At 40.6% G+C, this 27,989-nt stretch overlaps 1 protein-coding gene and 1 non-coding gene across 4 annotated transcripts in view; both read left to right on the forward strand.

Moving 5' to 3' along the window:
• IPO11 (importin 11) overlaps positions 1–27,989 on the forward strand; it is a 229,452-nt gene that overhangs the window by 17,041 nt on the left and 184,422 nt on the right. For all 3 annotated transcript variants that reach the window (XM_033179672.1, XM_033179675.1, XM_033179673.1), the window contains 4 exons: positions 8,178–8,321; positions 13,278–13,378; positions 20,733–20,805; positions 22,863–23,066. In XM_033179672.1, coding sequence (XP_033035563.1) covers positions 8,178–8,321; positions 13,278–13,378; positions 20,733–20,805; positions 22,863–23,066 — 522 coding nt within the window. The remainder of the gene's footprint in view (positions 1–8,177; positions 8,322–13,277; positions 13,379–20,732; positions 20,806–22,862; positions 23,067–27,989) is intronic.
• On the forward strand, positions 13,468–13,575 carry LOC117066215. The gene has a single exon (XR_004430200.1). It is a non-coding gene; the product is annotated as a U6 spliceosomal RNA (small nuclear RNA).

Below are 27,989 nucleotides of genomic sequence, written 5' to 3' on the forward strand. Positions count from 1 at the left end.
TATTTTACCCAGGCTGGCCTTGAACTCCTGGGCTGAAGCTGTCCTCCCGCCTAAACTCCCAAAGTGCTGAGATTACGCTTGAGCCACTGCACATGGCAATCTCTTGTGGATTTGGACATTTACATAGTCAAAGCACTTTAAAAAAACAGCTTTATTGAGCTGTAATTTACAGTCCGTGTAATTAGCCCAGTGAAAAAAGTACAATTCAGTGGTTTTTAGTATATTCACAGAGTTGTGCAACCATCATTGCAGTCAGTTTTAGAACATTTTCATCGTCCCAAATAGCAGTTGCTCCACATTTTCCCCCAATCCCCTAGCCTAGGGAACCACTTATCTACTTTCTTGTATTATAAATTTGCCTATTCTTCATATTTCGTATAAATGGGGATCATGCAACTTGTGGTTTTATGTGACTGGCTTCTTCCGCTTAGGGTGATATTTTCAAGGCTCATTCATGTTTTACTATGTTACAGGATTTCATTCCTTTTTAAGTGAAATAATACTTCATTGTATGGAAATACCACATTTTATTTTATTTATTTTAATTTAATTTTAGTTTTGTTTTTTTTTTTTTTTTGAGACGGAGTCTCGCTCTGTCGCCCGGCCTGGAGTGCAGTGGCCGGATCTCAGCTCACTGCAAACTCCGCCTCCCGGGTTTATGCCATTCTCCTGCCTCAGCCTCCCAAGTAGCTGGGACTACAGGCGCCAGCCACCTCGCCCGGCTAGCTTTTTGTATTTTTTTTTAGTAGAGACGGGGTTTCACCGTGTTAGCCAGGATGGTCTCGATCTCCTGACCTCGTGATCCGCCCGTCTCGGCCTCCCAAAGTGCTGGGATTACAGGCTTGAGCCACCGCGCCCGGCCTAATTTTAGTTTTTGAGACAGAGTCTCACTGGCCCAGGCTGGAGTACAGTGGCACGATCTTGGTTCACTGCAACCTCCGCCTCCTGAGTTCTAGTGATTCTCATGCCTTAGCCTCCCGAGTAGCTGGAATTACAGGTGCACAGCACCACGCCTGGCTGATTTTCGGGTGTGGGTGTGTGTGTATATATATATGTGTGTGTGTGTGTGTGTGTACATATATATATGTATGTATTTTTTTTTTTTTTTTTTGAGACCGAGTCTCACTTTGTCGTCCAGGCTGCAGTGCAGTGGTGTGATCTCGGCTCACTGCAATCTCTGCCTCCCGGGTTCAAGCGATTCTCCTACCTCAGCCTCCCGAGTAGCTGGGACTACAGGCACATGCCATCATGCCCAGCTAATTTTTTGTATTTTTAGTAGAGTTGGGGTTTCACCGTGTTAGCCAGGCTGTTCTTGAACTCCTGACCTCAGGTGATTCTCCCACTTCAGCCTCCAAAAGTGCTGGGATTACAGGTGTGAGCCACGGGAGCCACTGTGCCTGACCTTATTTTGTATTTTGAGACAGTCTCCTCTGTCACCCAGGCTGCAGTGCAGTGATGTGCTTTCCCCACTGCAACCTCCACCACCTGGGTTCAAGTGATACTTTTGCCTCAACCTCCTGAGGAGCTGGGACTACAGGCACATGGCACTGTATGCCTGGCTAATTTTTTCCATTTTTAGTAGAGATGGGGTTTGCTATGTTGGCCAGGCTGGTCTTGAACTCCTGGCCCCAAGTAATCCTCCCACCTCGACCTCCCAAAGTGCTGGCATTACAGGTGTGAGCTACCACATCTGGGCCTTACAGTGTATTTTAAAACTCTTCATTTTCCTTCCTTTTCCACCAGGCACTCCTGTGTACAGTACTCATCTAACTGTGCACTTGCTTAGAAATTCCAGAAGCTTTTTTTTTGAGACGAAGTCTTGCTCTGTCACCCAGGTTGGAGTGTAGTGGTGTGAACTCAGCTCACTGCAGTCTCTACCTCCTGAGTTCAAGCGATTTTTCCAGGGGCTAACTTTAAAACAAATCAGACATAGGGACTCAGCTGTGGAATTCTCCTGCTTAGGAAGAGTTACAGATGGTCTACCACCACCAGGCTGAAGTCAAGATGATGCCAGCTATACCACCAGCTTACTCAAGATAGCCATTAGCAAGGTGTGCAGAGCAGACGCAGTGGCTCACACCTGTATTCCCAGCACTTTGGGAGGCTGAGGTAGGTGAATTACTTGAGGCCAGGAGTTTGAAACCAGCCTGGCCATCATGGCGAAACCCCAGCTCTATTAAAAATACAAAAGTTAGCCAGGCTTGGTGACGCACACCTGTAATCGCAGCTACTTGGGTGGCTGAGGCACAAGAATCGCTTGAGCCCAGGAGGCAGAGGTTGCAGTGAGCTGAGATTGCGCCACTGCACTCCAGCCTGGGTGACAGAGCAAGACAGGGTGACATGTATGTGAGTCTTCTCACATACATACATACATACATACATACATACATACATATGGCATGCGGACCTGTACCCTCCTGCACCACTCCCGTGTGTTTCTTACACCAAGTTTTTCTTCTTAAACCCCTTCACTCAGTGCAAAAAAACCAAAATGATTCCTTTGAGGCTTGAGCTGGGCTCTTTTCCCATTTACTAACATTTAAGTAAAAGCTGCTTTCCTTTTACCACACCATACTTTGACTTACCACACCATACTTTGACGGCCAAATTTTGAGTTGGGTACTTTATTTATCCTGGTGTGGTACCTCTGCTCTTTGAGCAAGCTGTTGTGGGCATGATAGAGGCTCACTATTCTTGGCCTGCTGCCCTGTGGTAAAGCTTCTGGCCCAGGAGTGGTGCCTGGATGGAAGAAGAGAGCCCTGGACCTCTAGCTGTGTTTGCCTGGTATAGAACTTCTCCAGCATATAGCTGGGGTGTATGAGAAACGCTGGCTGGCTGGCTACCCATCCGAGGGAGAGACCATAGCCCTTAGCTGGGAGTTAGGGTGAGTGAAAGCCCCGTGTTCTTGGCTGTATGTCCCTGGAGTAGAGCTTCCTCACATTGTGGGGCAGGGCTGGGTTTGTGGCTAAAAAACCACAGATTCTTAACTGTTCCTATCAAGATTTAGTAGCATTTGTCACATAGATGTTTCTGTATTTGCTGTATGAACTTAAGACATTTTCCAGAGACTTTGAGCCTTTTATAATTTTCACCAGTTAGGGTTGTATCCCTGAGGAGAGGGTCAGTGGAGCTACTCATGCCATCATTACAGAAATATTCTTTTAAACTGGAAGTTAGTCCCAGTCTTGATTAGATGAATGTTGACCATTTTTGATGTTTCAGAGGCAAGGCTGTGGGCTGCGTATTTCATCATATCAGGAGGCACTTAAGGTCAAGTTGTGTTGCTGTTGTTGATAACTGAATTTACTCTCTTGGTTAAGCTGATGACTGATGATGGATTTCTTTATTTTAGAGGTTCGTTTCTTCATTACAATTAGCAAGTAATCTGTGGAGTGATACTTGGACACACTGGGAACACATTCTGTTCCCCAACAACTGTTGTTTCATTTAATGGTTTTAGCATGGGTTATTTACCCATGCCTGAATAAATTATTTCGCTCTGGGAACCCTTTTTATTTTGAAACACTCTTCAGTTTTTACTCTAATTTTGAAACCTTTTTGTTTTTTTTTAGAGTCAGTCTACTTAATGTGTTGGCATTTAGTAGACTTGCTGAGGTTATTGTATGTGTGAAATGCCCTGAAACTAATTACAAACACAGATAATACAAATATTCTAAAGAAAATTGTTATGTATGGCTGAAATTAAAGTCACTGCAGGTCTGAGAAATCTGTTAGTGGCAGGCAAAGGTGCTGAGTTTTCTTTTGTTTGCTTGCTTCTTTTAATGAGCATTTTTATGTTTCCAACTACAGGCACATTTGTATACCTTTGGGCTTTGGGTTTTTACCCATTTAGATGAACCACTCATATTGGTTCTCTGTGGGAGATATACTCTGGGTGCCAACTGGTATGGTAGAAACGTACCTTTCACAATTTGTTTTAACAGTAAGAATAACTTCCGGCCGGGCGTGGTGGCTCACACCTGTAATCCCAGCACTTTGGGAGACTGAGGTGGGTGGATCACGAGGTCAGGAGATCAAGACCATCCTGGCTAACACCGTCTCTACTAAAAATATAAAAAAATTAGCTGGGGGTGGTGGCAGGCGCCTGTAGTCCCAGCTACTCGGCAGGCTGAGGCAGGAGAATGGTGTGAACCCGGGAGGCGGAGCTTGCAGTGAGCCAAGATCGCACCACTGCACTCCAGCCTGGGCAACAGAGCGAGACTCTGTCTCAAAAAAAAAAAAAGCATAGCTTCCTCTGCCTCTCTCCCCTGTAGCCCATAGATTTTGGGTAGACAACAGAGACTGTTCTGATTCTTATCCTAACAACTACTGTAGTGTCTGGCAAAAAATAGGTGCCCCCAAACTGTATGAACTGAGCTCTTCCCCCCGAGACTGGATGGACTTCTTAGGAGCAAGCGCCAAAGCAAGGGGATGACCTGGATGGGGCAGGTACTGGAAGGAGGCAGGGATGGGAAACTCTAGCAGATTCCACTAGAACAGGAAAAATGATGAGGATAAGGATTGCTTTGCTGTGTGCATTTATGTTCTCCACACAATCTTTGCTCTAGGGAAAAATTGCTTTGAGGGTTGGTAGTAGTCAGTGATTTTTTTAGTAGTAGCCCAAAGCAAGGCCGTGACTTTTATCTTTACTTCTTTGGTAGAGGGGTGGGATGAGGATGAGTTCTGGTAGAGCTTTTCTCCATTCATATGTTGACATCAATATGTTTATATTGTTCCTATCCTGTGTCTATTTTTATACCTATATGAAAAGTCTAGACACCTTATTTTGCCCCATTTGTTCCTGCCCTTTTCTCCAACTTCATTTTCTGCCACTTTCCCTGTTTCCCACTAAGTGTCAGTCATATTGGCCTTCTTAAGTTTGTTTCTGATCCCAAGGCCTTTTTTCTAGTTGTTTTCCCTATCTGAAGCTCTGCCTTCTGATCTTTGCATGGGTTTCTCTTGTTCATGTCTGTCATAAATGTCACTTCTCAGAAGCCTTCCCTGAATACCCAATCTAAAGTGACACACTCAGTTGCAGTCGATCTTTTTTTGTTTGTGTTTTTTTTTTTTTTTTTGAGACGGAGCCTATATCTGTCGCCCAGGCTGGAGTGCAGTGGTGCGATCTTGACGCACTGCAACCTCCACCTCCCGGGTTCACTCCATTCTCCTGCCGAGTAGCTGGGACTACAGGCGCCCGCCACAACGCCCGGCTTATTTTTTGTGTTTTTGGTAGAGACGAGGTTTCACCGGGTTAGCCAGGATGGTCTCGATCTCTTGATCTCGTGATCCGCCCTCCTCGGCCTCCCAAAGTGCTGGGATTACAGGCGTGAGCCACTGCACCCGGCTGTTGTTTGTGTTTTTGAGACAGGGTTTCACTGTTGCCCAGGCTGGAGTGCAGTGGCATGATCACAACTCACTGTATCCTGGACCTCCCTGGACTCAGGTGATGCTCCCACCTTAGCCTCCTTAGTAGCTGGGACTACAAGTGCACACCACCACACCTGGGTAATTTTTGTACTTTCTTTAGAGACGGGATTTTGCTCTGTTGCCCAGGTGGGTCTTGACATCCTAGGCTCAGACGATCTGTCCGCCTCAGCCTCCCAAAGTGTTGGGATAAACAGGTGTGAGCCACCACACCTGGCCATGAGATATGCTTTAAGTGCAAAAGATACACAGGATTTTGAAGATTTAGTATTAAAAGTAAAATATCTCAATATATTTTAAAAATATTGGTTACATGTTGCAGTGATAACATTTTGGATATATTGAGTCAAATACACTATTAGTCCTGGTGCAGTGGCTTACGCCTGTAATCCCAGAACTTCAGGAGGCCGAGGTGGGCAGATCATTTGAGGTCAGGAGTTTGAGACCACCCTGGCCAGTATGGCGAAACCCAGTTTCTACTAAAAATAAAAAAATTAGCTGGACTTGGTGACTCGCACCTGTAATTGCAGCTACTTGGGAGGCTAAGGCAGGATAATTGCTTGAACCCGGGAGGCAGAGGTTGCAGTGAGCTGAGATTGCATCACTGCACTCTAGCCTAGGCAACAGAGTGAGACTCCGTCTCAAAAATATATATATATATGTGTGTGTGTGTGTGTGTGTGTGTGTGTGTGTGTGTGTGTATATAAAAATCAGAGCGGCTGTAGTAAAGTATATATAATATTAAGATTAATTTTACATATTTCTTTTTACTACTTAACGTGGCTACTAGAAAATGTAAAATTAGGCCAGATGCCATGGCTCATGCCTGTAATTACAGCACTTTGGGAGGGATTGCTTGAGCCTAGAAGTTCGAGACCAGCCGGGGCAACAAAGTGAGACCTTGCCTCTACAAAAAATATAAAAATAAAAAAGAATTAGCTGGGCCTGGTGGTACATGCCTGTGTTCCCAGTTACTTAGAAGGCTGAGGTAGAGGGATCACTTGAGGTCGAGGCAGCCGTGAGCAGTGGTCACGTCACTGTGTTACAGCCTGGGCGACAGAAATTTAAAATTTTAATCTGGGCTAGGCGTGGTGGCTCACCCCTGTAATCCTTTGGGAGGCCAAGGACCTGGCAGGCGGAGGTTATAGTGAGTCGAGATCGTGCCAGTGCACTCCAGCCTGGGCAACAGAGCAAGACTCTATCTCAAAAAAAAAAAAAAAATCTTAATCTGGCTGGGAATGGTGGCTCACGCCTGTAATCCAGCACTTTGGGAGGCCTAGGCAGTCGGATCACCTCAGGTCAGGAGTTTGAGACTAGCCTGGCCAACATGGTGAAACCCTGTCTCTACTAAAAATACAAAAATTAGCTGGGCTTGTTGGTGTGTGCCTGTAATCCCAAATACCGGGGAGGCTGAGACCAGAGAATCCCTTGAACCTGGGAGGTGGAGTGAGTTTGAGGTTGTGTGCTATTGCACTCCAGTTTGGGTGACAGAGTGAGACTCCGTCTCAAAAAATAAATCAAAATAAAATCAAATCTTAATCCAACTCTCTTACTAACTGTTGGTATTTTTCAGATTCTAGTTATTGGGCCCTTCTTAAGATGGTACAGTGAAATTTTTGTGTTTTTGATTAGCCTTGCTTTACTTACATAGGTTTTGAAATGGTTAATTTTCCCTAAAAGATAATCTAGGTCAGATTTCTTGTTGAATCAGCATTTGGGATCTTGCTATTTGACTGCAATTTAATTATAATTATTTTAACAAAGAAATCCATTTGCTTTGGCTATATTCTTTATAGGCTAATAACTTTCAGACTTTTACTGTCTGGAACATTCTTCAGTCATAGAGTTAGCCATTATCACTAAGCTATATCAATACAGTACAAATCTATTCCCTGTCACCCCTGCACTGAGAACTTCGATTTATTTTCTGTCAGCATTTTTAGCTTTCAGTTTTAATCCTTATGTTTTGTATGTGTATATTGTGAATAACTATACATACTTGCTAAGTATAGAATTGTATATACAATTTTGGGGGCAATTAGAAACAGAATCCTGGAGAATTCAACACATTCAAGAAATTGTGTATTTGTTGAATGGCTTCAGCTACGTGGTATAGGATTAGATGACTCAGCCCTTAAGATCCTTTCTGACTTAGGTTTTAGATTTTTGTTTAATAGGTCAGTTTGGCTTTTTTCTCCATAGCATTTCATTTTGTGTGTTTCTTAAAATGATTTGGACGTGTACCTCTGGTGGTATGTAAGATGATGTTGGAGAATACAAATGAGTCAAAGCAACTCTTTTTCGGTTTTCTTTTCTTCCTTCTGATTTGGTCAAGGATAAAGTTAGGTGCTACTTGCTACATGGTTTAATACTTTTATAACACTTACTAGTGTCCTTTTTAAAACGAAGACAGAAGGCATTATGCTTAGTCTTGGGCACATAATGGTACTTACTCAGAATTTAGAAACTTTGAAGTTTGTGTGTGTGTCTCCCCTCCCTCAATTTATTATCTTACATTTATAGAACAATGAAAGAGAGTTCCGTTTAAGAATAAATTGATGTAAGCAAAAATAATTTGATTATGAATTTTAAGGAAGAGTGTGGATATACTTAGAAAAGATAGAAAGGCAGAACATGAAGGAGTAGATGAATAGGAGTAATTCAGTACATGAAAGCTTTTTGTCTCCATTTATTTTACTGTTAATTTTTTATTGTAATACACACATTCAAGTATGTTAACTTATCATTGCCAGGTTTCCATGGATCTCAATAGTGCCAGCACTGTTGTTCTTCAGGTCTTAACACAGGCCACCAGTCAGGATACTGCTGTGTTAAAACCAGCCGAGGAACAGCTGAAGCAGTGGGAGACACAGCCAGGTTTCTATTCAGTGTTGCTGGTAAGTTGTTCTAAAATTGTTTGCTCTTCTTTTTAATAAAATGAGACAACATTACTTTGTTTTAAAAACCTAGTTTTCTTGGTAGTTTAGTGAAATAGATTCAAATGTTTGGCTGCTGATGCCTTTGCCATTGTTTTATTACTTTATGGCTTCTTAAGGGTGTTAAAGAAATATTTATTGATAAATATAAAAATAAGCAAGGTATGTGTAGCATCTGCTCAGAAGGCAAAACCATGATGATTTTCAGTTTTAGTATGTTGAAAGTATCTACCATCAGGACTGGAGGTGACACTCTTTCATATTTTGTCTTTATCCCTACCCCAGGTAATTTATGTTGTCATAGTTGTTCAGGTCTCCATATTGCAGCATCAGTGTCAGGTGTACTGTGTATTTCACTTTAAAATGTTTTCTTTTCTCATCTAAAAATTTCATTCTCTTGACACATCTGATGCTTTCTTGGGTGTAATAGGAAGTAGTATAATTAATTAACAATATGTGCTTTAAACAAACCTTTGTTGGAGTTTAAAGTTTTTGACTAATTAATCAAAATTATTTTCTCAATGCCAGAATGAAAGAAGTATTTTTGTGTTGAAGACCTTCCTTATACTTTTCTTCTAAGAAATTGAGAATTTTGATTAGTGTTTGAGGCTTAGCTTCTGGTCAGGGCAACAAAGCTCCCACTTGGGTTAAAAACTGACTCAGTATTTGTGACCGAGTCATAGAATCAGAGCAAAATTGTTTATTATATCTTGCAAAATAAAATAAGTGATAGTAGTTGTCATATATATTTTAACTTGTTGGCTAAAAAAGTTTGAGTTGTTTGTTAAATTGAAGAAGATATTGGTCGTGACTGTAAGGGAAATTGTTTAAACTCAGACTTGTTATTCTGAATATAACAAAAAAGTTGGCTGTTTGGCTCAGTAACAGAATGGTAAAAAAAATAAAATACTGGTTTTAAAAGATACTAAAGAAAACATCTTATTCTTTATGTAATCCTAGCATCATGTTTGTAAATTTTAGGCGTAGTATATAAATCTGTAGAAAATCTCATGAGTAGGGCTAGGTGCAGTGGCTCAGACCTGTAGTCCCAGCACTTTGGGAGGCTGAAGTGGGTGGATCACCTGAGTTCAGGAGTTTGAGACCAGCCCGACCAACATGGTGAAACCCCATCTCTACAGAAAATACAAAATTAGCTGGGCGTGCTGGCGCATGCCTGTAGTCCCAGCTACTCAGGAGGCTGAGGCAGGAGAAACACTTGAACCCGGGAGGCGGAGGTTGCAGTGAGTTGAGATCATGCCACTGCACTCCAGCCTGGGCCACAAGAGCAAAACTCCATCTCAAAAAAAAAAAGAAAAAAAGAAAATCTCTTGTGTATCTTTACTCTTCTTATGCTTATTTAAATGAATGTGCTCTATAAATTAGACTTGTGCTTTTTCAGGCCAAAATGTAAAACACTTTTGGAAGTTCTCATTTTAATTACTGCTGGACCTTAAAAACCAGTACGCATTGCTTAACTGTTGTCTTTTTATATATTAATAACTATACATTATTAATAATATCAAGTTCCTAGATCTTTTTTTTTTTTTTTTTTTTAAAGTAGAGACAGGGTCTTGCTTTGTTGCCCAGGCTGGTGTCAAACTCCCGGGCTCAAGTGATCCTCCCACCTCGGCCTCCGAATGTCTTTATTTTTACTACCTGTAATTTTCTTCTTAGAGGGATATAACATTTCTTTTAGATGGAACATATTATATTTATAGTAGATTAAAAAGCTGCTGTGTTTTAGTCTTCCTTTTTCCTCTATACTCACTTTCTAGGTACATTTGATCTTACCCAGCTGTCCATTCTAGTCAGGAGACTCCTATATTTATATGCATGATCTCAGGCTTGTATTCTAGTCCTGTTATTCAGAGTACTTATAGGATATTTCTACTTGGGTTGACATCTGCAGCTTGACTTTTCTTATTTTCCCAAGTGTAGTTGAGATAGACTGAGTGAGATCCACCAACTTCCACAGTATTCCCATATTACTTCCATTTGTTCACTCATTTGCTCAATAGAAAGTTAGGAAGTTTCTGCTTTGCCAGGCACTGTGCTAGGTTCTAGGCGTAAGACAAGACCCAGTCTAGTATAGAAGGTGGACATGTAACATGTTAAGATCAAATGTGATTAATGTGGTAAAAGAAGTGCATCTTTTGTAATGGAGACCCAAAAGAGGGACTTGCACCCAGTTGCCAGTGGTTCGAAGGAATAAATGTGAGTTACACAAGTATCATTGTAATCTTTTTTCTTTTTTATTTGTATTTACACATGATTTTCTAAAATTGGCTGTATAGTGTACGTTCCTTTTTTTTTTTTTGTCTGAGACGGACTCTTGCTGTGTTGCCCAGGCTGCAGTAAAGTGGTGTGATCTCAGCTCACTGCAACTTCTGCCTCCTGGGTTCAAGTGATTCTCCTGCCTCAGCCTCCTGAGTAGCTGGGATTACAGGTTCCCCCCACTATGCCTAGCTGATTTTTTGTATTTTTAGTAGAGACAGGGTGTCACCATGTTGGCCAGGCTGGTCTCTAACTCCTGACCTCAAATGATCCACCCACCTTGGCCTCCCAAAGTGCTGGGATTACAGGCATGAGCCACTGTGCCCAGCCTGTATTCCTTTTTGAAAAATACTTGGCAGTGGCTCACCCCTGTAATCCTAGCACTTTGGGAGGCCAAGACATGTGGATCACCTGAGATCAGGCATTCAAGACCAGCCTGGCCAACATGGCAAAACCCGTCTTGGCTAAAAATACAAAAATTAGCCGGATGTGGTGGCGCATCCCTGTAATCCCAGCTATTTGGGAGGTTGAGGCAGGAGAATTGCTTGAACCCGGGAGGTGGAGGTTGCAGTGAGCCAAGATTGTGCCACTGCACTCCAGTCTGTGCAACGGGAGCGAGACTCCGTCTCAAAAAAAACATAAAAACTTATAAATGTTTTTCTATAGCAAAGGACATACTTCCACATCATTTTTGGCTTTGGGATTTTCCTATACAAGGTTTGAGAGGTCACCTCTGGGAATTTGAGTTGTTTTTGGTCTGAGACATAGTATAATTATAGCCATTATTATTACTTGGATTAACATAATGAATACTTTTTTTGAGTAATGGTTAATTTTGATTGAGATTATTCACATCACATGTAGTTTTATCTGTCTTTTTTTTTTTTTTTTTTTTGAGATAGAGTTTCACTCTTGTTGCCCAGGATAGAGTGCAATGGTGTGATCTCAGCTCACTGCATCCTCTCCCTCCCAGGTTTAAGTGATTCTCCTGCCTCAACCTCCCAAGTAGCTGGGATTACAGGCATGTGCCACCATGCCTGGCTAATTTTTGTATTTTTATAGAAACAGGATTTCTCCATGTTGGTCAGGCTAGTCTCAAACTCTCGACCTCAGGTGATCTGCCCTCCTCAGCCTCCCAAAGTGTTGCTATTACAGGCGTGAGCCACTGTGCCTGGCTCCTTTTTTTTTTTTTTTTTTTTTTTTTGAGATGGAGTTTTGCTCTTGTTGCCCAGGCTGGAGTGCAGTGGCACGATCTCAGCTCACTGCAACCTCCGCCTCCTGGATTCAAGCAACTCTCCTGCCTCAGTCTACTGAGTAGCTGGGATTACAGGTGTGCACCACCACACCCAGCTAATTTTTTGTATTTTTAGTAGAGATAGGGTTTCATCATGTTGGCAGGCTGGTCTCGAACTCCTGACCTCAAGGTGATCCACCTGTCTCAGCCTCCCAAAGTGTATGGATTACAAGTGTGAACCACCACGCCCGGCTGCTTCGTGTCTCTTAAAAGTGTTCTGCTGTCAAACTTTTGTTTTTTTGAGACAGAGTCTCGCTGTCACCAGGCTGGTGCGCAGTGGCGTGATCTCAGCTCACTGCAACGTCTGCTTCCCTGGTTCAAGTGATTCTTCTGCCTCGGCCTCACGAGTAGCTGGGATTACAGGCATGCGCCACCACGCCCAGCTAATTTTTGTATTTTTAGTAGAGTTGGGGTTTCACCATGTTGGCCAGGATGGTCTCGATCTCGTGACCTCGTGATTCGCCTGCTTCAACCTCCCAAAGTGCTGGGATTACAGGTGTGAGCCACCATGCCCAGCTTTATTAAGCTTATTTACAAGCGTAATTGTTTTGATAAGGAGGATACTATGAAATAGTTTTATTTCATAGTATGTATTAACCAACCCTGGGGCCCTGATTACTTAGAATCTTTGAATCTATGCTGTAGTGGGCCTACTTTTTCTAATTTGGAAGTTATATATTTTATTGAATGTGTGTGGGGCTATGGTTTTCATTTGAAAAATAATTAGGTTTGCTTTTTCTGAATTTAATTTTTTTACTAGTGGAATTTTCAAACACACCTAAAAGCAGACTAGTACAATTACTCTCTGCGTGTCTGTTACTCAGCTTAAAACAGTTAACATACAACTGAGCAGGTGTACTTTCTTACATTAATTGTAGAACTGTATATACTTCATAAATGTGGATATGATATATGTAGTGATAGAATATAAACAAATTTAATTAAAAGATCTGTCCAGGCCAGGCGTGGTGGTTCATGCCTGTAATCCCAGCACTTTGGGAGGCCCAGGCGAGTGGATCACCTGAGGTCAGGAGGTTGAGACTAGCCTGGCCAACATGGTAAAACCCTGTCTTTACAAAAAAAAAAAAAAAAATACAAAGTATCAGCTGGGCTTGGTGGCAGGCACCTGTAACCCAGCTACTTGGGAGGCCAAGGCAGGAGAATTGCTTGAACCTGGGAGGCGGAGGTTGCAGTGAGCCAAGATCGTGTCATTGCACTCCAGCCTGGGAGACAAGAGCGAAACTCTGTCTCAAAAAAAAAAAAGATCTGTTCATATTTTATTGTGGGTACATTAATTATACTTTTTACTTATTCCATGCTAATTCTAATATTATGTTTTTTATTTATAGAATATTTTCACAAACCACACTTTGGATATAAATGTAAGGTGGCTTGCTGTACTGTATTTTAAACATGGAATTGATCGCTACTGGAGACGTGTAGCACCTCAGTAAGTTCCATCACTTCCCCTATTCCTTGGGTGTAATCCTTCCCAAATTCAGGAATGTGTAAGAATGTACTTGTTTATGTAAAAAAAATGTGTTAGCACTTCTGCAGCACATATAACTAAAATTGGAGCAATACAGAGATTAGCATGGTCTCTGTGCAAGGATGATTTGTGAAGTGTTTGATATTTAAAAAAATGCAAAAAAAAGTGTTTACTGAATAAATGTTCTATTTAGTTAATGAGAAATCAACAGCTATATTATTGTTTTCTTCATAGTTTTGGGTGTGTGTGTGAGTGTGTCATGTTGGCCCTCTGCTTACAAGGATCATGCTGAGTGAGTCATGTTGAACAAAAGCCCTTATTTTTAGTCCTATGCACATTAAAAGGCTGAGGCAGGAGGATTGCTTGAACCCAGGAGTTTGAGACCAGCCTGGGCAACGTGGAGAGACCCCATCTCAAGAAAAAAGAAACAGAAATGTAAGGTTAGGATTTGGGGGAAAAAAACCATTCAGAAGGAAATCCCAGGTCAACTCTGAACCAGCTGGGTGTAATTTCTGAGTCTTACGCATTCTTTCTCTGTGGTGGGGATGGATTAGTATACATTTGTAATCACATTAGTATTCAGTTATCACTGTTTTTTGTACCTCGTTAACAAATTTCTCTTAGTAATTAATTTTACATGTTATATAATCAGTGGGAAATCATTGTAGACATGACCCTGGGATTTGTTTGTTACAAAGTACGGTACTGAATTTTGCCTAAGCAGCATCATAATCTGTGTTTTCCAGTAGATGGCACTAAAGCTTTGTAAATTCTTAAAGCCGTAAGACTTTTCTCAGTCTGAATACTTCAAAATGCATATAAAACATGTCCTTGAATAATATTGGGAACAAGAAGAGTATTTTCAGGCTGCACTTAGGATACTATATTAAGATTTAAAGCAAACGTGTCTTCTTTTTTTTTTTTTGAGACAGAGTCTCGCTCTGTCGCCCAGGTTAGAGTGCAATGGTGTGATCTCGGCTCACTGCAAGCTCCGCCTCCTGGGTTCACACCATTCTCCTGCCTCAGCCTTCCAAATAGCTGGGGCTATAGGTGTCTGCCACAGCACCTGGCTAATTTTTTATATTTTTAGTAGAGCCGAGGTTTCACCATGTTAGCCAGGATGGTCTCGATTTCCTGATCTTGTGATCCGCCTGCCTCAACCTCTCAAAGTGCTGGGATTACAGGCGTGTGCCACTGTGCCCGGCTGGATTAATTTTTTAGATAGGATTAATTCATAATTTCGGGGAGAAATTTGGTAGGTAGTGATGAGAAAGTGTGCATTATTGGTTTATAGGCAATGGCCCAGCAGCACTTTTCTACTGCTTTGTCCAATTAAATTTTGCATATCCCTAAGATTCATTTTTGTTTTACTGTTTTGTTTACATTTTGTTTTGTTTACCTCACCTGAGGTCACGAGTTTGAGATCAGCCTGGCCAACATGGTGAAACCCCACCTCTACTAAAAATACAAAAATTAGCCAGGTGTGGTGGCGGATGCCTGTAATCCCAGTTGCTGGGGAGGGTGACACGGGAGAATCACTTGAACCCAGGAGGTAGAGGTTGCAGTGAGCCGAGAACGTGCCACTGCACTCCAACCTGGGCGACAGAGTGAGACTATGTCTCAAAAGACAGACAGATGGGGAGAGAGAGAGAGAGATGTATGTGTGTGTGTGTGTGTGTGTGTGTGTATGTGTATGAACATACATAGAAATATATATATTTAAATGATTATTTTGAAGGTAAAGTAAATTATTAAATATTTCAGGCTACACTTTTACATAATGAATTAGAACCTGGACTTTTGCTTAAATTTAAAAAGTTATGAGAGAATTTATACAGTATTTGGTAGTTAAATCCCAAGCTGTCTCTTTTCGTATATATTGAGATAAAAGCTGGAAAGGAGATGAATGTATTTAGAAAGGGGGAGCATGGGTGGCAGATTAGTAATTGAACTTATAAACTTGAGACTTTTTAAAAATATGCTTGTTTCTGTACTTACCTATTTCATTTTGTATAGATCCTACTCTTAACCGTTTTCACAGAATGAGAATTAACTAACAAGCTTGTTACCATTACCGTATACATTGCAATTTATCTGGGTCCTAATTAATTAAATACTATCCAATTTCTGCTTGGAACATAGTTTGATTTCATCTAATGATAACATGCATAAAATTAAAGGTGGAATGTACATTATTATTAGAGAATTGTTAAAGATGTGAATTTTCTTCAGGTTAATGGCTTGTTTCTTTAATATATATACAATCCCTGACTTATGGTGGTTTGATTCAATGAATTTTTTTTTTTACTTCACTATGATGCAAAAGCAGTATGTATGTATTCAGTAGAAACTGTACTTCAAGTGCCCATACAACCATTCTGTTTTTCACTTTCAGTACAGTATTTTTCATTTTCACTACAGTGTTTAATACATTAACATGAGATATTTACTACTTTATTATAAAATAGGCTTTGTGTTGGATGCTTTTGCCCAGCCGTAGGCTAGTGTAAGTGTTCTGAGCATGTTTGAGGTAGGTTAGGCTAAGATACGATGTTCAGGTTAGATATAAAATACATTTTTAACCTACAATATTTTTTATTTACTGTGGGTTTATCAGGAGGTAACCCCATCGTAAGTCAGGAGCATCTGTGTATTTTTTCGCATGATCTATTTTGATAGTCATTATACACTTTTTTTTGTTGTTATTGTTGAAATGGAGTCTCGCTCTGTCGCCCAGGCTGGAGTGCAGTGGCACAATCTCGGCTCACTGCAAGCTCCGCCTCCTGGGTTCACGCCATTCTCCTGCCTCAGCCTCCCAAGTAGCTGGGACTACAGGCGCCCGCCACCACACCTGGCTAATTTTTTGTATTTTTAGTAGAGACGGGGTTTCACTGTGTTAGCCAGGATGGTCTCGATCTCTTGACCTCGTGATCCACCCGCCTCAGCCTCCCAAAGTGCTGGGATTACAGGCGTGAGCCACCATGCCTGGCCCATTATACACTTTTATTGTAGTTAGAGTTATGCAAACTGATGAACCTGGCTCCTTGGCATAGAAGAAAAGTTCAATTACAAGTTTAAAGCAAAATATTGTAGGAGAACACATTATGTCGGATTTGATAGTAGAAGGGAACTATTAAAGTTGGAAAGTATAGCACAATCATAAAAGGATTAGAGAGATATTTTAAATGATCTGAATGTTTATGTTAATCTTGTTTTCTCATTTATTAACTTTGAGTAAGTCATTAAGATTTTAAAATACTTTCTTTGAAGTGTAATATATAACATACTTTAAACAGTGCACAAGTAAAGGGTGTAGTTTGAATGTTTATAATGCAAAGACACCTGTGTAACTGCCACTTGGAACTAGATAGAACACTTATAGCATTCTAGAAACTTTTACACACATTTGCATTTTATTACCACTTATAGTCAGATGTGTGTTCAACTTTAGTAGATATTGTTAATTTTCTAGGCTGGTTGTATCAGATTGCACTGCAACAGCAACATACGAGTGTTAGTATTTTCTCTGCATTCGTATCAGCACTTGGTCTGATCTTTCATTTTAGTCTTTCTGGTGGGCTTGGTAATTTTAGTTTGCATTGTCTTTAATGATCAGTACTTTTTAAATATACTTATTGGTCATTGGGGTATCCTATATTGTGAAGGGTCTGTTATTTGAACGTTTAAAAAATTGGATTATCTTATTGATTTATGGGACTTTTATTTTGGATACAAGTCCTTTGTCAAATATGTGTATTACAAATATCTTCTCCTAGGCTAGGTGCGGTGGCTCACGCCTGTAATCCCAGCAGCACTTTGGGAGGCCTAGGCAGGCAGGTCACCTGAGGTCAGGAGTTCGAGACCAGCCTGGCCGACATGATGAAACTCCATGTCTACTAAAAATACAAAAACTAGCTGGACATGGTGGCGCACATCTGTAGTCCCAGCTACTGAACAGGCTGAGGCAGCAGAATCTCTCGAACCTGGGAGGTGGAGGTTGCAGTGAGCTGAGATCATACCACTGTTTTTTCCAGCCTGGTCAACAGAGCGAGACTGTCTGCAAAAAGAAAAAAAAAAAAAAATCAACTTTGTGACTTGCCTTTTCACTTTCTTCAGAAGCCCTTAATTTTAATGAAGTTTAATTTAATTACCTTTCTATGATTATTTCTTTTGGGTTGTAGTTTTTTTTATAATTTTTTTTTTTTTAAGAAGACAGAGTCTTATTCTGTTGCCCAGGCTAGAGTGCAGTGATGCAATCATAGCTCAGTGTAACCTCTAACTCCTGGGCTCAAGCAGTCCTCCTGCCTCAGCCTCCTGAGTAGCTGTGACTACAGGTGTGTGCCACCAGTGCCTAATTTTTAAAAATTTTTTGTAGAGATAGGGTCTTGCTGTGTTGCCCAGGCTAGTCTTGAACTCCTGACTGAAGTGACCCTCCCACCTTGGACTTCCGAAATGCTGGGATTTACAGGTGTGAGCCAGTGCTTCCAGCCTATTTATGAATTTTTTGCTCAGCCGGTGGTCATGAAAATACTCTGTTTTCTACTGAAAGCTTTGTTTTCCTTTTCTATTTTAGGTGTATGATCTATCTGGAGTTTATTTTTGTAGAAGGTGCTCATGTGAAGTAGGGACATGTGTTCTTTCTCCATTGCATCGTGATTGTACCCTTTCTTTTTTCTCTCTTTTTTTTTTTTTTGAGACAGGGTCTTGCTCTGTCACCTAGACTGGAGTGCAGTGTTGCCATCATGGCTCACTGCAACCTTGACTTCACAGGCTCCAGTGATCCTCCCACTTCAGCCTCTGGAGTAGCTGGGACCACAGGTGCATGCCACCATGCCTGGCTAATTTTTGTATTTTTGGTAGAGACAGGGTTTCGCCAAGTTGATCAGGCTGGTCTCGAACTCCTGAGCTCAAGCAGTTCCACTCTCTTGGCCTCCCAAAGTGCTGGGATTATAGGAATGAGCTACCATGCTCGGCTTTGGATTTGTTTTTTCATCCAATTTTATCATAAATGTCTTTTAATTTTGGTATTATGCCCATTTATACTTAATGTAATTACTAATATATTGGGATTAAATCTGCCCACACTTTGTTCTTTTTCTTTTTCTTTTTTTTTTTTTTTTTGAGACAGGGTCTTGCTCTGTCACCTAGACTGGAGTGCAGTGTTGCCATCATGGCTCACTGCAACCTTGACTTCACAGGCTCCAGTGATCCTCCCACTTCAGCCTCTGGAGTAGCTGGGACCACAGGTGCATGCCACCATGCCCAGCTAAATTTTGTATTTTTAGTAGAGACAGGGTTTCACTGTGTTGTCCAGGTTGGTCTTGAACTCCTGGCCTCAAGTGATCTTCCTGCCTCGGCCTTCCAGAGTGCAGGGCTTATAGGCGTAAGCTACTGTGTCCAGCCTCACACTTTGTTTTCTGTATGTCTTGATATCTGTTCCCTTTTTTTCTTTCTTGCTTTCCTTTGGATTACAGTAGTTCCTCCTTATCTGTAGGTGATAGGTTCCAAGACTCCCAGTGGATACCTGAAACTGCAGATAGTCCTAAGTCCTGTATTTAGTGTGTTTTTTTTTTTTTTTTTCAGTCTGATAACAAAGTAGCTACTAAATATCTAGTGGGCAAGTGGCATGTACAGCATGGGTGTGCTTGACAAAGGAATAATTCACATCCCAGGCCAGACAGGGCAGGACAGCATGAGATTTCATCATGCTATTCAGGATGCTATGCTATTCAAAACCTATGAATTTTCCATTCCATTCATTGAATCTACTTCATTGATGGTAGATTACTAAAACCATGGAAAGTAAAACTATGAATAAAGGAGAACAACTGTATTCAAGACAGTTTTTATTACTCAGTTTTACTCTAAAATGTTTAGTATGTTTTCATTATTTAAGTGATTGTAACATGGATCCTTGATATCCTTGTATTAGTACCTTACCTTTTTTTTTTTTTTTTTAGAGACAGGGTCTTGCTCTGTTGCCCAGGCTGGAATGCAGTGGCACAATCATAACTCACTGCAGCCTCTACCTCCTGGGCTCAAGAAAGCCTCCTATCTCAGCCTCCTGATCCTGAGTACCTCAGTCTACAGGTGTATACCGCCATGTTCTGCTAATTTTTTTTAGTTTTAATTTTTTGTAGAAATGAGATCTTGCTATGTTGCCCAGGCTTATCTTGAACTCCTGGCCCCAAGCAATTCTTCTATCTCAGCTTCCCATAGGATTGGGATTACAGGCATGAGCCACCATGGCTGGTGCTTTACTTTTTCTAGTTAATGCCAGAACCTTGTAGTAATATGTTAATTCTGTCTAATCCGTTTTGTTTTTAATGCTGTTGTTGTTGTGTGCTTTAATTTAATTTAATTTAATTAATTTAATTCTGATACCCAGAATGGAAAACCTTAAAATGAGGCATTAAAATCTAATGTACATTTACTATTCAAAAAAATATTTAAGAGACAAGGTCTTGTTTTGTTGCCCAGGCTGGAGTGCAGTGGTGCAATCATATCTCACTGCAGCCTTGACCTCTTGGGCTCGAGCCATCCTTCTGCATTGGCCTCCCGAAAGTGCTGGTATTACAGGCTTGAGCCACTGTGCCTGGCCTTCATTTTAAAATTAACAACACATTCATACGTATGTATTCAGTCTTATACAGTAGTGTTCTCCTTTTCCTGTCCAGTACCTTTCTGTTTTCCCTTCTCATATGCAGTCAAAATTATTAGTATTGTGTTTATTCTTTTTGGAGATGTTTAAAATGAAAGGTTTAAGCTAGTTGATTTTCTCATAAGTCGCCCGTCCCAAATATTCTCTGATTCTGAATCTCTTGCCCCATAGAATAATCTCACACAGATTTTATGGAAGAAGCCGATGAAGTGACAATATTTACTTGTATAGATTTTTTTTTAGCCATCTATTTTTTTTTGTAGGCTACTATTTTTACATCAATAAAAGTGAACATCAAATATATTAATTATTTGGATTTGTCTTATTTACTCTTGCTTACTGTGTAATGCTTCCCATTTATTCAGTCGTGAAGGAATTTTATGCTTCCAACTTACCTGATGTGTCATTGTACGAGTAATAGAAATAATCTTGTTCATTTCCCAAAACCAATCAGGGACAGTTGTTTAGAAGACTTTTTATTGTTAAAGTTCATAGTAGTGCTGATATACAAGTAATGGAAATAATCCTTTTCATTTGCAAAAACCAATCAGAGACGCATGTTTGAAAGACTTTTGATTATTAAAATTTACAGTAATGGGTACCTACATTTTTTATTAGGTGGCATTCTTTTGCATAATCAATTTTTTTTTACAGTGCTCTGTCAGAGGAGGAGAAAACTACACTGCGTGCAGGGCTCATCACCAACTTCAATGAACCAATAAACCAGGTTAGTGAGAAAAATGAATGCTAATTTTTCTTTTAATTTGTTCTGCTTTTCCAAACTAATTTTATATTCTGGCATTAAAATGAAAAATAAATAAAAATATCACTATTGCACTATTTTTGTTTGTGATGTTTTTCCTTTTTTTACATTTTGAGATCTATTTGTAGCTTTGAGTAGTTTTGATTAGATTTGGTTATTAATTATTTAAAGCCCAGAAGTCATTTTAAGGTATATTTGTATACTTTTCAGCTTTCTCATTTTATGAGCCTGTATTTAAAGCAAATCTCTCTATATAGTCATGTGATGCCTAGTATTGTTTTGGGCAACAGTGGACTACATATATAATCGTGGTCCCATAGGATTATAATGGAACTGAAAAGTTCTTCTCACCCATTGACATCATAGCTGTCCTAATACTGTAGTGCAACGTATTACTCATTAATTGGTGGTGATGTTGGTGTAAACCTATCGTGCTGCTGCTAGTCTTACAAAAGTATAGCACATAAGATTATTATATGTTCTGTGATATTCACACAACCACAGAATTGCCTGATGACACATTTCTCAGAATATATCTCTGTTGTTAAGTGATACATGGCTATATTTGTAGTCTTACTGCATAAGAATTAATTTTAATGATTATAATTTTTAGATTATCCCCCCCCCTTATTTTTTTATTTTTTTAGACAGAGTCTTGCTCTGTTGCCCAGGCTGGAGTGCAGTGGTGCAATCTCAGGTCACTGCAAGCTCCATCTCCCGGGTTCACGCCATTGTCCTGCCTCAGCCTCCTGAGTAGCTAGGACTACAGGCGCTTGCCACCACGCCTGGCTAGTTTTTTGTATTTTTAGTGGAGACGTGGTTTCACCGTGTTAGCCAGGATGGTCTCGATCTCCTGACTGCGTGATCCGTCCGCCTCGACCATCCAAAGTGCTGGGAATATAGGCGTGAACCACTGTGCCCGGCCAGTCCCCACCACTTTTAAAAAAAAAAACTACAGAATGGCTTTAGGTTTTTTTCTATTGGTTGCATCTATCACATTTTCAATTCCTACTGTTCTGTGGCAGCTAGATAGTAAATTATGTACAGTTTTATCTTTTTTTTATATATTGAGGTTTTTCTTCTAAGAATAAAATAAGTTTTGCTTATAGGTACAATAATTCTTAAGTTTTTTCGAGATAATACTTGATTATGCTTGCTTTTTTAAATTGAGCTATTAAAGCACAATTGTATTTGGCAATATTTCCAATACAATTTTATTTTGACCTGTTTAAATGATCTCAGTTCTTTGCTCTTTCTTGACAAAGGAGCTAAAGGATAATGGAGAAAAACAGAGTTACCTTTAATGGGGCAGGAGGTGATTAGGGAGGGGTTTGTGTTACTGAGCGATGAACAACTGCCTAATTGTTCTTTCAGCTAGCATTTGGGAAACAATGGTGTGTAGAAATATCATTATTTAAATGCCCAATATTTGATGTTTCTTTCTACTTTTAGGTCAGGATTCTTAAACTTTGTGGTCACAGGATCTCATTTTACTGCTAAAATGGAAGACCTAAAAGAGTTATATCTATTGGTATTTACTGTGTTATAAATTAAAACTGAGAAACTTAAAAATATTAGTGTAAAAAATTATATCATACTTGTCAACATAGCAGTTTTGGAAATGAGCAATAGTAGCTGTTTCCCAAACAATAAAAATTTAGTGAGAAAGGTGGCATTGGCATGCATTTTTAGGGTCTGGCTATTTAAAGGAAGACATCTAGGTTTTCATATCTGCTTCTTCATTTACTCTGTTGTGATACATGATAGACGTTATATGAAGAAAACTTTGTTTCACACTGACAGGTAATTGGGTAAAGGAGGACCTCATAGGTCCCAGAAAGTGTCCTAGCTCTACCAGGGGTCCATGGGCCACACTTTGAGAACCACTGTTTAAGCAGTCATTCAGTGAAATTTGTTCATTTTTATCAGATGTATAATTAACAAGGTGATTTTTCACCGAGAATGCATTCCTTATCTATTGCCTTGATTCCATTTGTTTATTTCTCATTTTTTCCTTTTAGATTGCAACTCAGATTGCAGTGCTGATTGCAAAAGTTGCTAGATTGGATTGTCCCAGACAGTGGCCTGAACTAATTCCCACTCTTATAGAGTCTGTTAAAGTCCAGGATGATCTTCGACAGCACAGAGCATTACTTACCTTCTATCATGTTACCAAGACACTGGCATCTAAACGACTTGCTGCTGATAGAAAACTATTTTATGATGTAAGTGATTTCACATAGTTAAATTTGATTATGAAAATTGTGCGGCCAGGTGTGGTGGCTCACGCCTGTAATCTCAGCACTTTGGGAGACCAAGGCGGGTGGATCACGAGGTCAGGAGTTCAAGATCAGCCTGGCCAACATGGTAAAACCCTGTCTCTACTAAAAACTACAAAGATTAGCCGGGCGTGGTGGCACGCGCCTGTGGTTCTGGCTACTTGGGAGGCTGAGGCAGAAGGATTGCTTGAACCTGGGAGGTGGAGGTTGCAATGAGCCGCAATTGTGTCACTGTACTCCAGCCTGGGCGACAGGGCAAGACTTCTCATTTCACTCATTTCTCATATCACTGCTGGGCAGTGATATGAATAAAAAGATCACTTAGTTGCCAGTGAGGAGTATTGGTTGTTGGATACAGTCTTAAGGAGATCAGTTTGAGGTAAAGGAAGTACTTCAGATGAGATGATACATCTCTTAAATGAGGCTGTGGTAAAGAGAACAATTAGGTGGGCATAGAGTTGACATTTAGGAGTAGAATTGATACGTCTGGGTAATTGAAGGATGTAGGGCAGATATAGGAAGGAGTTTGACATAAGTATGGGATGACAGCCGTTGATCAGGTTTTTTGCACCTTTTGTTTTTGGTTTTGGGTTCGTGTGTGTGTGTGTGTGTGTGTGTGTGTGTGTTTTGAGACGGGGTTTTGTTCTGTCACCCAGGGTGTAGTGCAGTGGCATGATCATGGCTCACTACAGGCTTGACCTCCTTGGCTCAAACCATCCTCCTACCTCAGCCTCACGAGTAGCTAGGACTACAGGTACACGCCACCACGCCCAGATGGTTTTTTAATTTTTTGTAGAGATGAAGTCTCACTGTGTTACCCATGCTTTGAAATATTTTTAACAGTGTTCTTTGTTACCTTTTGTAATTGTAGAGAAATTAAAGGTATATAATTTTAAGTCTTATTGTATGGTCACATGATAGGGCTTAAGAAACTATTTCAGGTGGGTTCTGAATCATACTGCCCTCCAAAAAAGAAGAGGGTGACATAGTGTTTTGTAGAAAGATTTTTCTTTTGTCTTTCTTTTTCTCCTCTAAATGTACTTTAAATATTGCTCATGCTTTTCCCTAAATTGGCAGGCTTTTCCTTGGGAGCTTCCAGAGTTCCTTTTACTTCTGAATTTAGCATGTGGTCTTAAGCAGCTTTTCCCAGACCTCCGTCTGACTTTTGCGCTGGTCTCTATTTCACCGTCCATGATTAGAGATGCTTCATTCTTAAAGAAGGAGATAGCCTAGTCCTATAATGTGGAAAGGAATCAATGAAGAGTATGCAGCATGTAGAAGAGAAGGGATCTAATGGAAGGAGCCAAGTAGAGAGAGTTCTAGAAGAAAATGCTTGTCCTAGTCTTTTTATGTTGCCTTTATTCCTTCACAAAAAATTGGCCAACTTTTTGTTCCTGAGGACTCTTATTTTGTCTTGAACTCACAGTGTAGAGCCTCTTCTTTGAGAATGGACTAGGGAAGAGGGTGGGAAGAGCAGTGTATAACCTTGAGCTGTCTTCCATGCCAAAAATATTCGTTTTCAGTCTGTTACTCACAGACTGAGAGGTTTCTGAACCACACCTTTGGAATCCTCACTTTGAGGATACGGCTTGGCGATTTGCACTTTTAACAAGCTCCCCATAGGATTTTTATATACACCAAAGTTTACGTCAGACCACATTGTGTCCTTTCCATTTTTAACTCAATGGGTTTAAATAGCCAGTCTTATGTTCATCCGAGGATATTGTGTGTAAGAGAAATTATTTTTGATAGTTTAAGGTTGCTTTTTAAATCCTTTTCACTTTTGCTTGATTTCTAACGAGGACTAAGTAAATGGACAGTTGACTTACTCAAGTCTTTCTATGAAATTGTTTTTCCTTTTCCTCTGTTCTATCCTCACCTCAAACCCTGCACTTCTAGGACTTACTTTTGTGTTAGGGAGAGTCTCAAAATCAATTGTCTAGAAGATTCTTGGTTACAGTTACCTGTTATTAAAGGCTACCAGTCTATAGAAGTTTTAATTCCTATTTCAACTTTATCAAAATTTACTCTCCTAATACGTTGCCTTACAGGTACAGTTTATATTTAGTTGAGGCGATCTCCACAGATTGTAGAGATAACCAGGGCCTTAAGGTGGATAGCTTGTGTGAGTTAGCTTCTTGCTTGTTTTTTTTTTTTTTTTTTTTTTTTTTTTTTTTTTTAGTATGAGACTAGTTCTTTTACATATAGAAAGAAGTATATGCTTAATTAGCATCTTGTAGTTGCTTTCAATATAGTAGTCACATTGTACTGAATTGTAATTGCTGACTTATTTTTCTCAGATTCACTACATTGTAGTTTTTATTCCTGTTATCCTACTGCATAGTCTAAAAGAGTACACATAATGATTGTTGCTCAATAGCTGTTAAGTGAATGAACAATAGAATAGGAGACTTCTTACATGCCTGCTGGATTTCAGAGTGATATAGTGCCAAACTTCAAAAAGCAGGGTTTTTGAGAGATTAGTCAAAGCTAAAAATACCTGGAAAAAATTCAGATTAGCACTTTTTATTTTGGAATGGTGCAGCTGAACCTGGAGATAGGGACTATAGTAGGGACTGGGAAGGGTATCCTGTCTGACGCAGTTGAGGTACAAGATGTGTAGTTAATTGAAGGTAGCGTATATGGGAAGACATTACTATAAAAAGCAATTTTGCTAGTTAATACAGCTGTGCCTATTATTTTGGTAATCCAAAGCATGGAAAATCTTCCTTTTAATAATAAAGGAAGATGCCAAGATGGTCCTCAAGTACCAAATTAGTTTCCTATATAAAAAAATGTAAGGGTCATCAGGCTCATGCCTGTAATCCCAGCACTTTAGGAGGTTGTGGCGGGCACATCACCTGAGGTTGGGAGTTTGAGGCCAGCCTGGGCAACATGGTGAAACCCCGTCTCTACTAAAAATAAAAAAACTTAGCCGGGCATGGTGGTGCACACCTGTAATCCCAGCTACTCAGGAGGCTGAGGCAGGAGAATCACTTGAACCCAGGTGGTGGAAGCTGCAGTGAGTCGAGATTGCACCACTACACTCCAGCCTAGACGAAAGAGAGAGACTGTCTCAAAAGGAAAAAAAAAAAATAGTAAGCTCATGGTTGAGCTGGTTGCTATAGCAAAGTGTAGTGCACAGGGTACACTTAAAATGGCTACCTGCGGCTCAGTGTGTCTCAACAATTGTTATACCCTTTCCTCCTCTTTGTTAAAATAAGCTCTTTTGAGGGGTGACAAATTACAAAATCAGCAGTTGAGAGCAAATTGTTTTGCAGTAACAAAATTGAGCTTGATTTGACACAAAAAGGAATCCTTTTTTTTTTTTTTTGAGAGAGAGGGTCTCTGTCTTGGCTCACTACAACCTTTGCCTCCTAGCTTCAAGCAGTTCTTGTTCCTTAGCCTCCTGAGTAGCTAGGATTACAGACATACACCACCATGGCCAGCTAATTTTTGTATTTTTAGTAGAGACAGGGTTTTGTCATGTTGCCCACGTTGGCCTCAAACTCCTAGCCTCAAGCGATCCATCTGTCTCAGCCTCCCAAAGTGCTGGGATTACAGGCATGAGCCACTGTGCCCGGCCAGGAATTCGTTTTCTGTTTTTTTGAGACAGTGTCTCGCTCTATTGCCCAGACTGGAGTGCACTGGCACGATCTTGGCTCACTGCAACCTCCACCTCCCAGGTTCAGCCCCCCTAGTAGCTGGGTTTACAGGTGCATGGCACCATGCCCAGCTACTTTTTGTATTTTTAGTAGAGATGGGGTTTCGCCATGTTGGCCAGGCTGGTCTCCAACTCCTGACCTCAGATGATCCACCCACCTCCGCCTCCCAAAATGCTGGGATTACAGGCATGAGCCACTATGCCTGGCCAGGAATTCATTTTCTATAAAACAGTATGCCTTTACATATAAACCTAAATATAGTAAAATGGACATTAACCACAGTTAAAATCCAAAGTCTCTAAAAATAGGGAAATTTAAGGTACAGGTAGCAATTGTAATTAAGTTGTGAGTATGTTAATAATGTCCCCAAATCACGATGTGTAACCCACAAAAGTATATGCTACATAGCGAGTGGCACAAACATAGGTGTCTACAACCTTGACCTCCTAGGCTCAAGCAATCCTCCCACCTCAGCCTCTGAACTAGCTGGGACCACAGGTGCCTATGACCATGCCCGACCTGGATATTAGGGATTAATCTTAAGTTTTTACTTCTGTCTAACCGTCACTCAACAGTTATTGAATGCCTGCTCTGTACAAGAGATATGTACAATATTGTGGGAGACAGAAGACAGAATTAGTAGTCTCTCTTTTTTTTTTTTTTTTTTTTTTTGAGACGGAGTCTCGCTCTGTCCCCCAGGCTGGAGTGCAGTGGCCGGATCTCAGGTCACTGCAAGCTCTGCCTCCCAGGTTTACACCATTCTCCTGCCTCAGCCTCCCAAGTAGCTGGGACTACAGGCACCCGCCACCTTGCCCAGCTAGTTTTTTGTATTTTTTAGTAGAGACAGAGTTTCACCAGGTTAGGCAGGATGGTCTCGATCTCCTGACCTCGTGATCCACCCGTCTCGGCCTCCCAAAGTGCTGGGATTACAGGCTTGAGCCACCACGCCCAGCCAGAATTAGTAGTCTCTTTGACAGTTCATGTGGAAGAACACATGAACTTTGGAAAGCTGAGGTGGGAGGATCCTTGGGGCCAGGAGTTTGAGACCAGTCTAGGCAACATAGTGAGATCCTACCTCTAAAAAAATTTTAAAAAATTAGGCATGGTGGTGTATGTACGTCATCCTGGTTGCTTGGGAGGCTGAGGCAGGAGGATTACTTAAGCCTAGGAGTTTGAGGCTGTAGTGAGATATGATTCTGCTAGC

This window comes from Trachypithecus francoisi, unplaced genomic scaffold (assembly GCF_009764315.1).
Source record: "Trachypithecus francoisi isolate TF-2019V2 unplaced genomic scaffold, Tfra_2.0 Lachesis_group2, whole genome shotgun sequence".
Taxonomy (NCBI): domain Eukaryota; kingdom Metazoa; phylum Chordata; class Mammalia; order Primates; family Cercopithecidae; genus Trachypithecus; species Trachypithecus francoisi.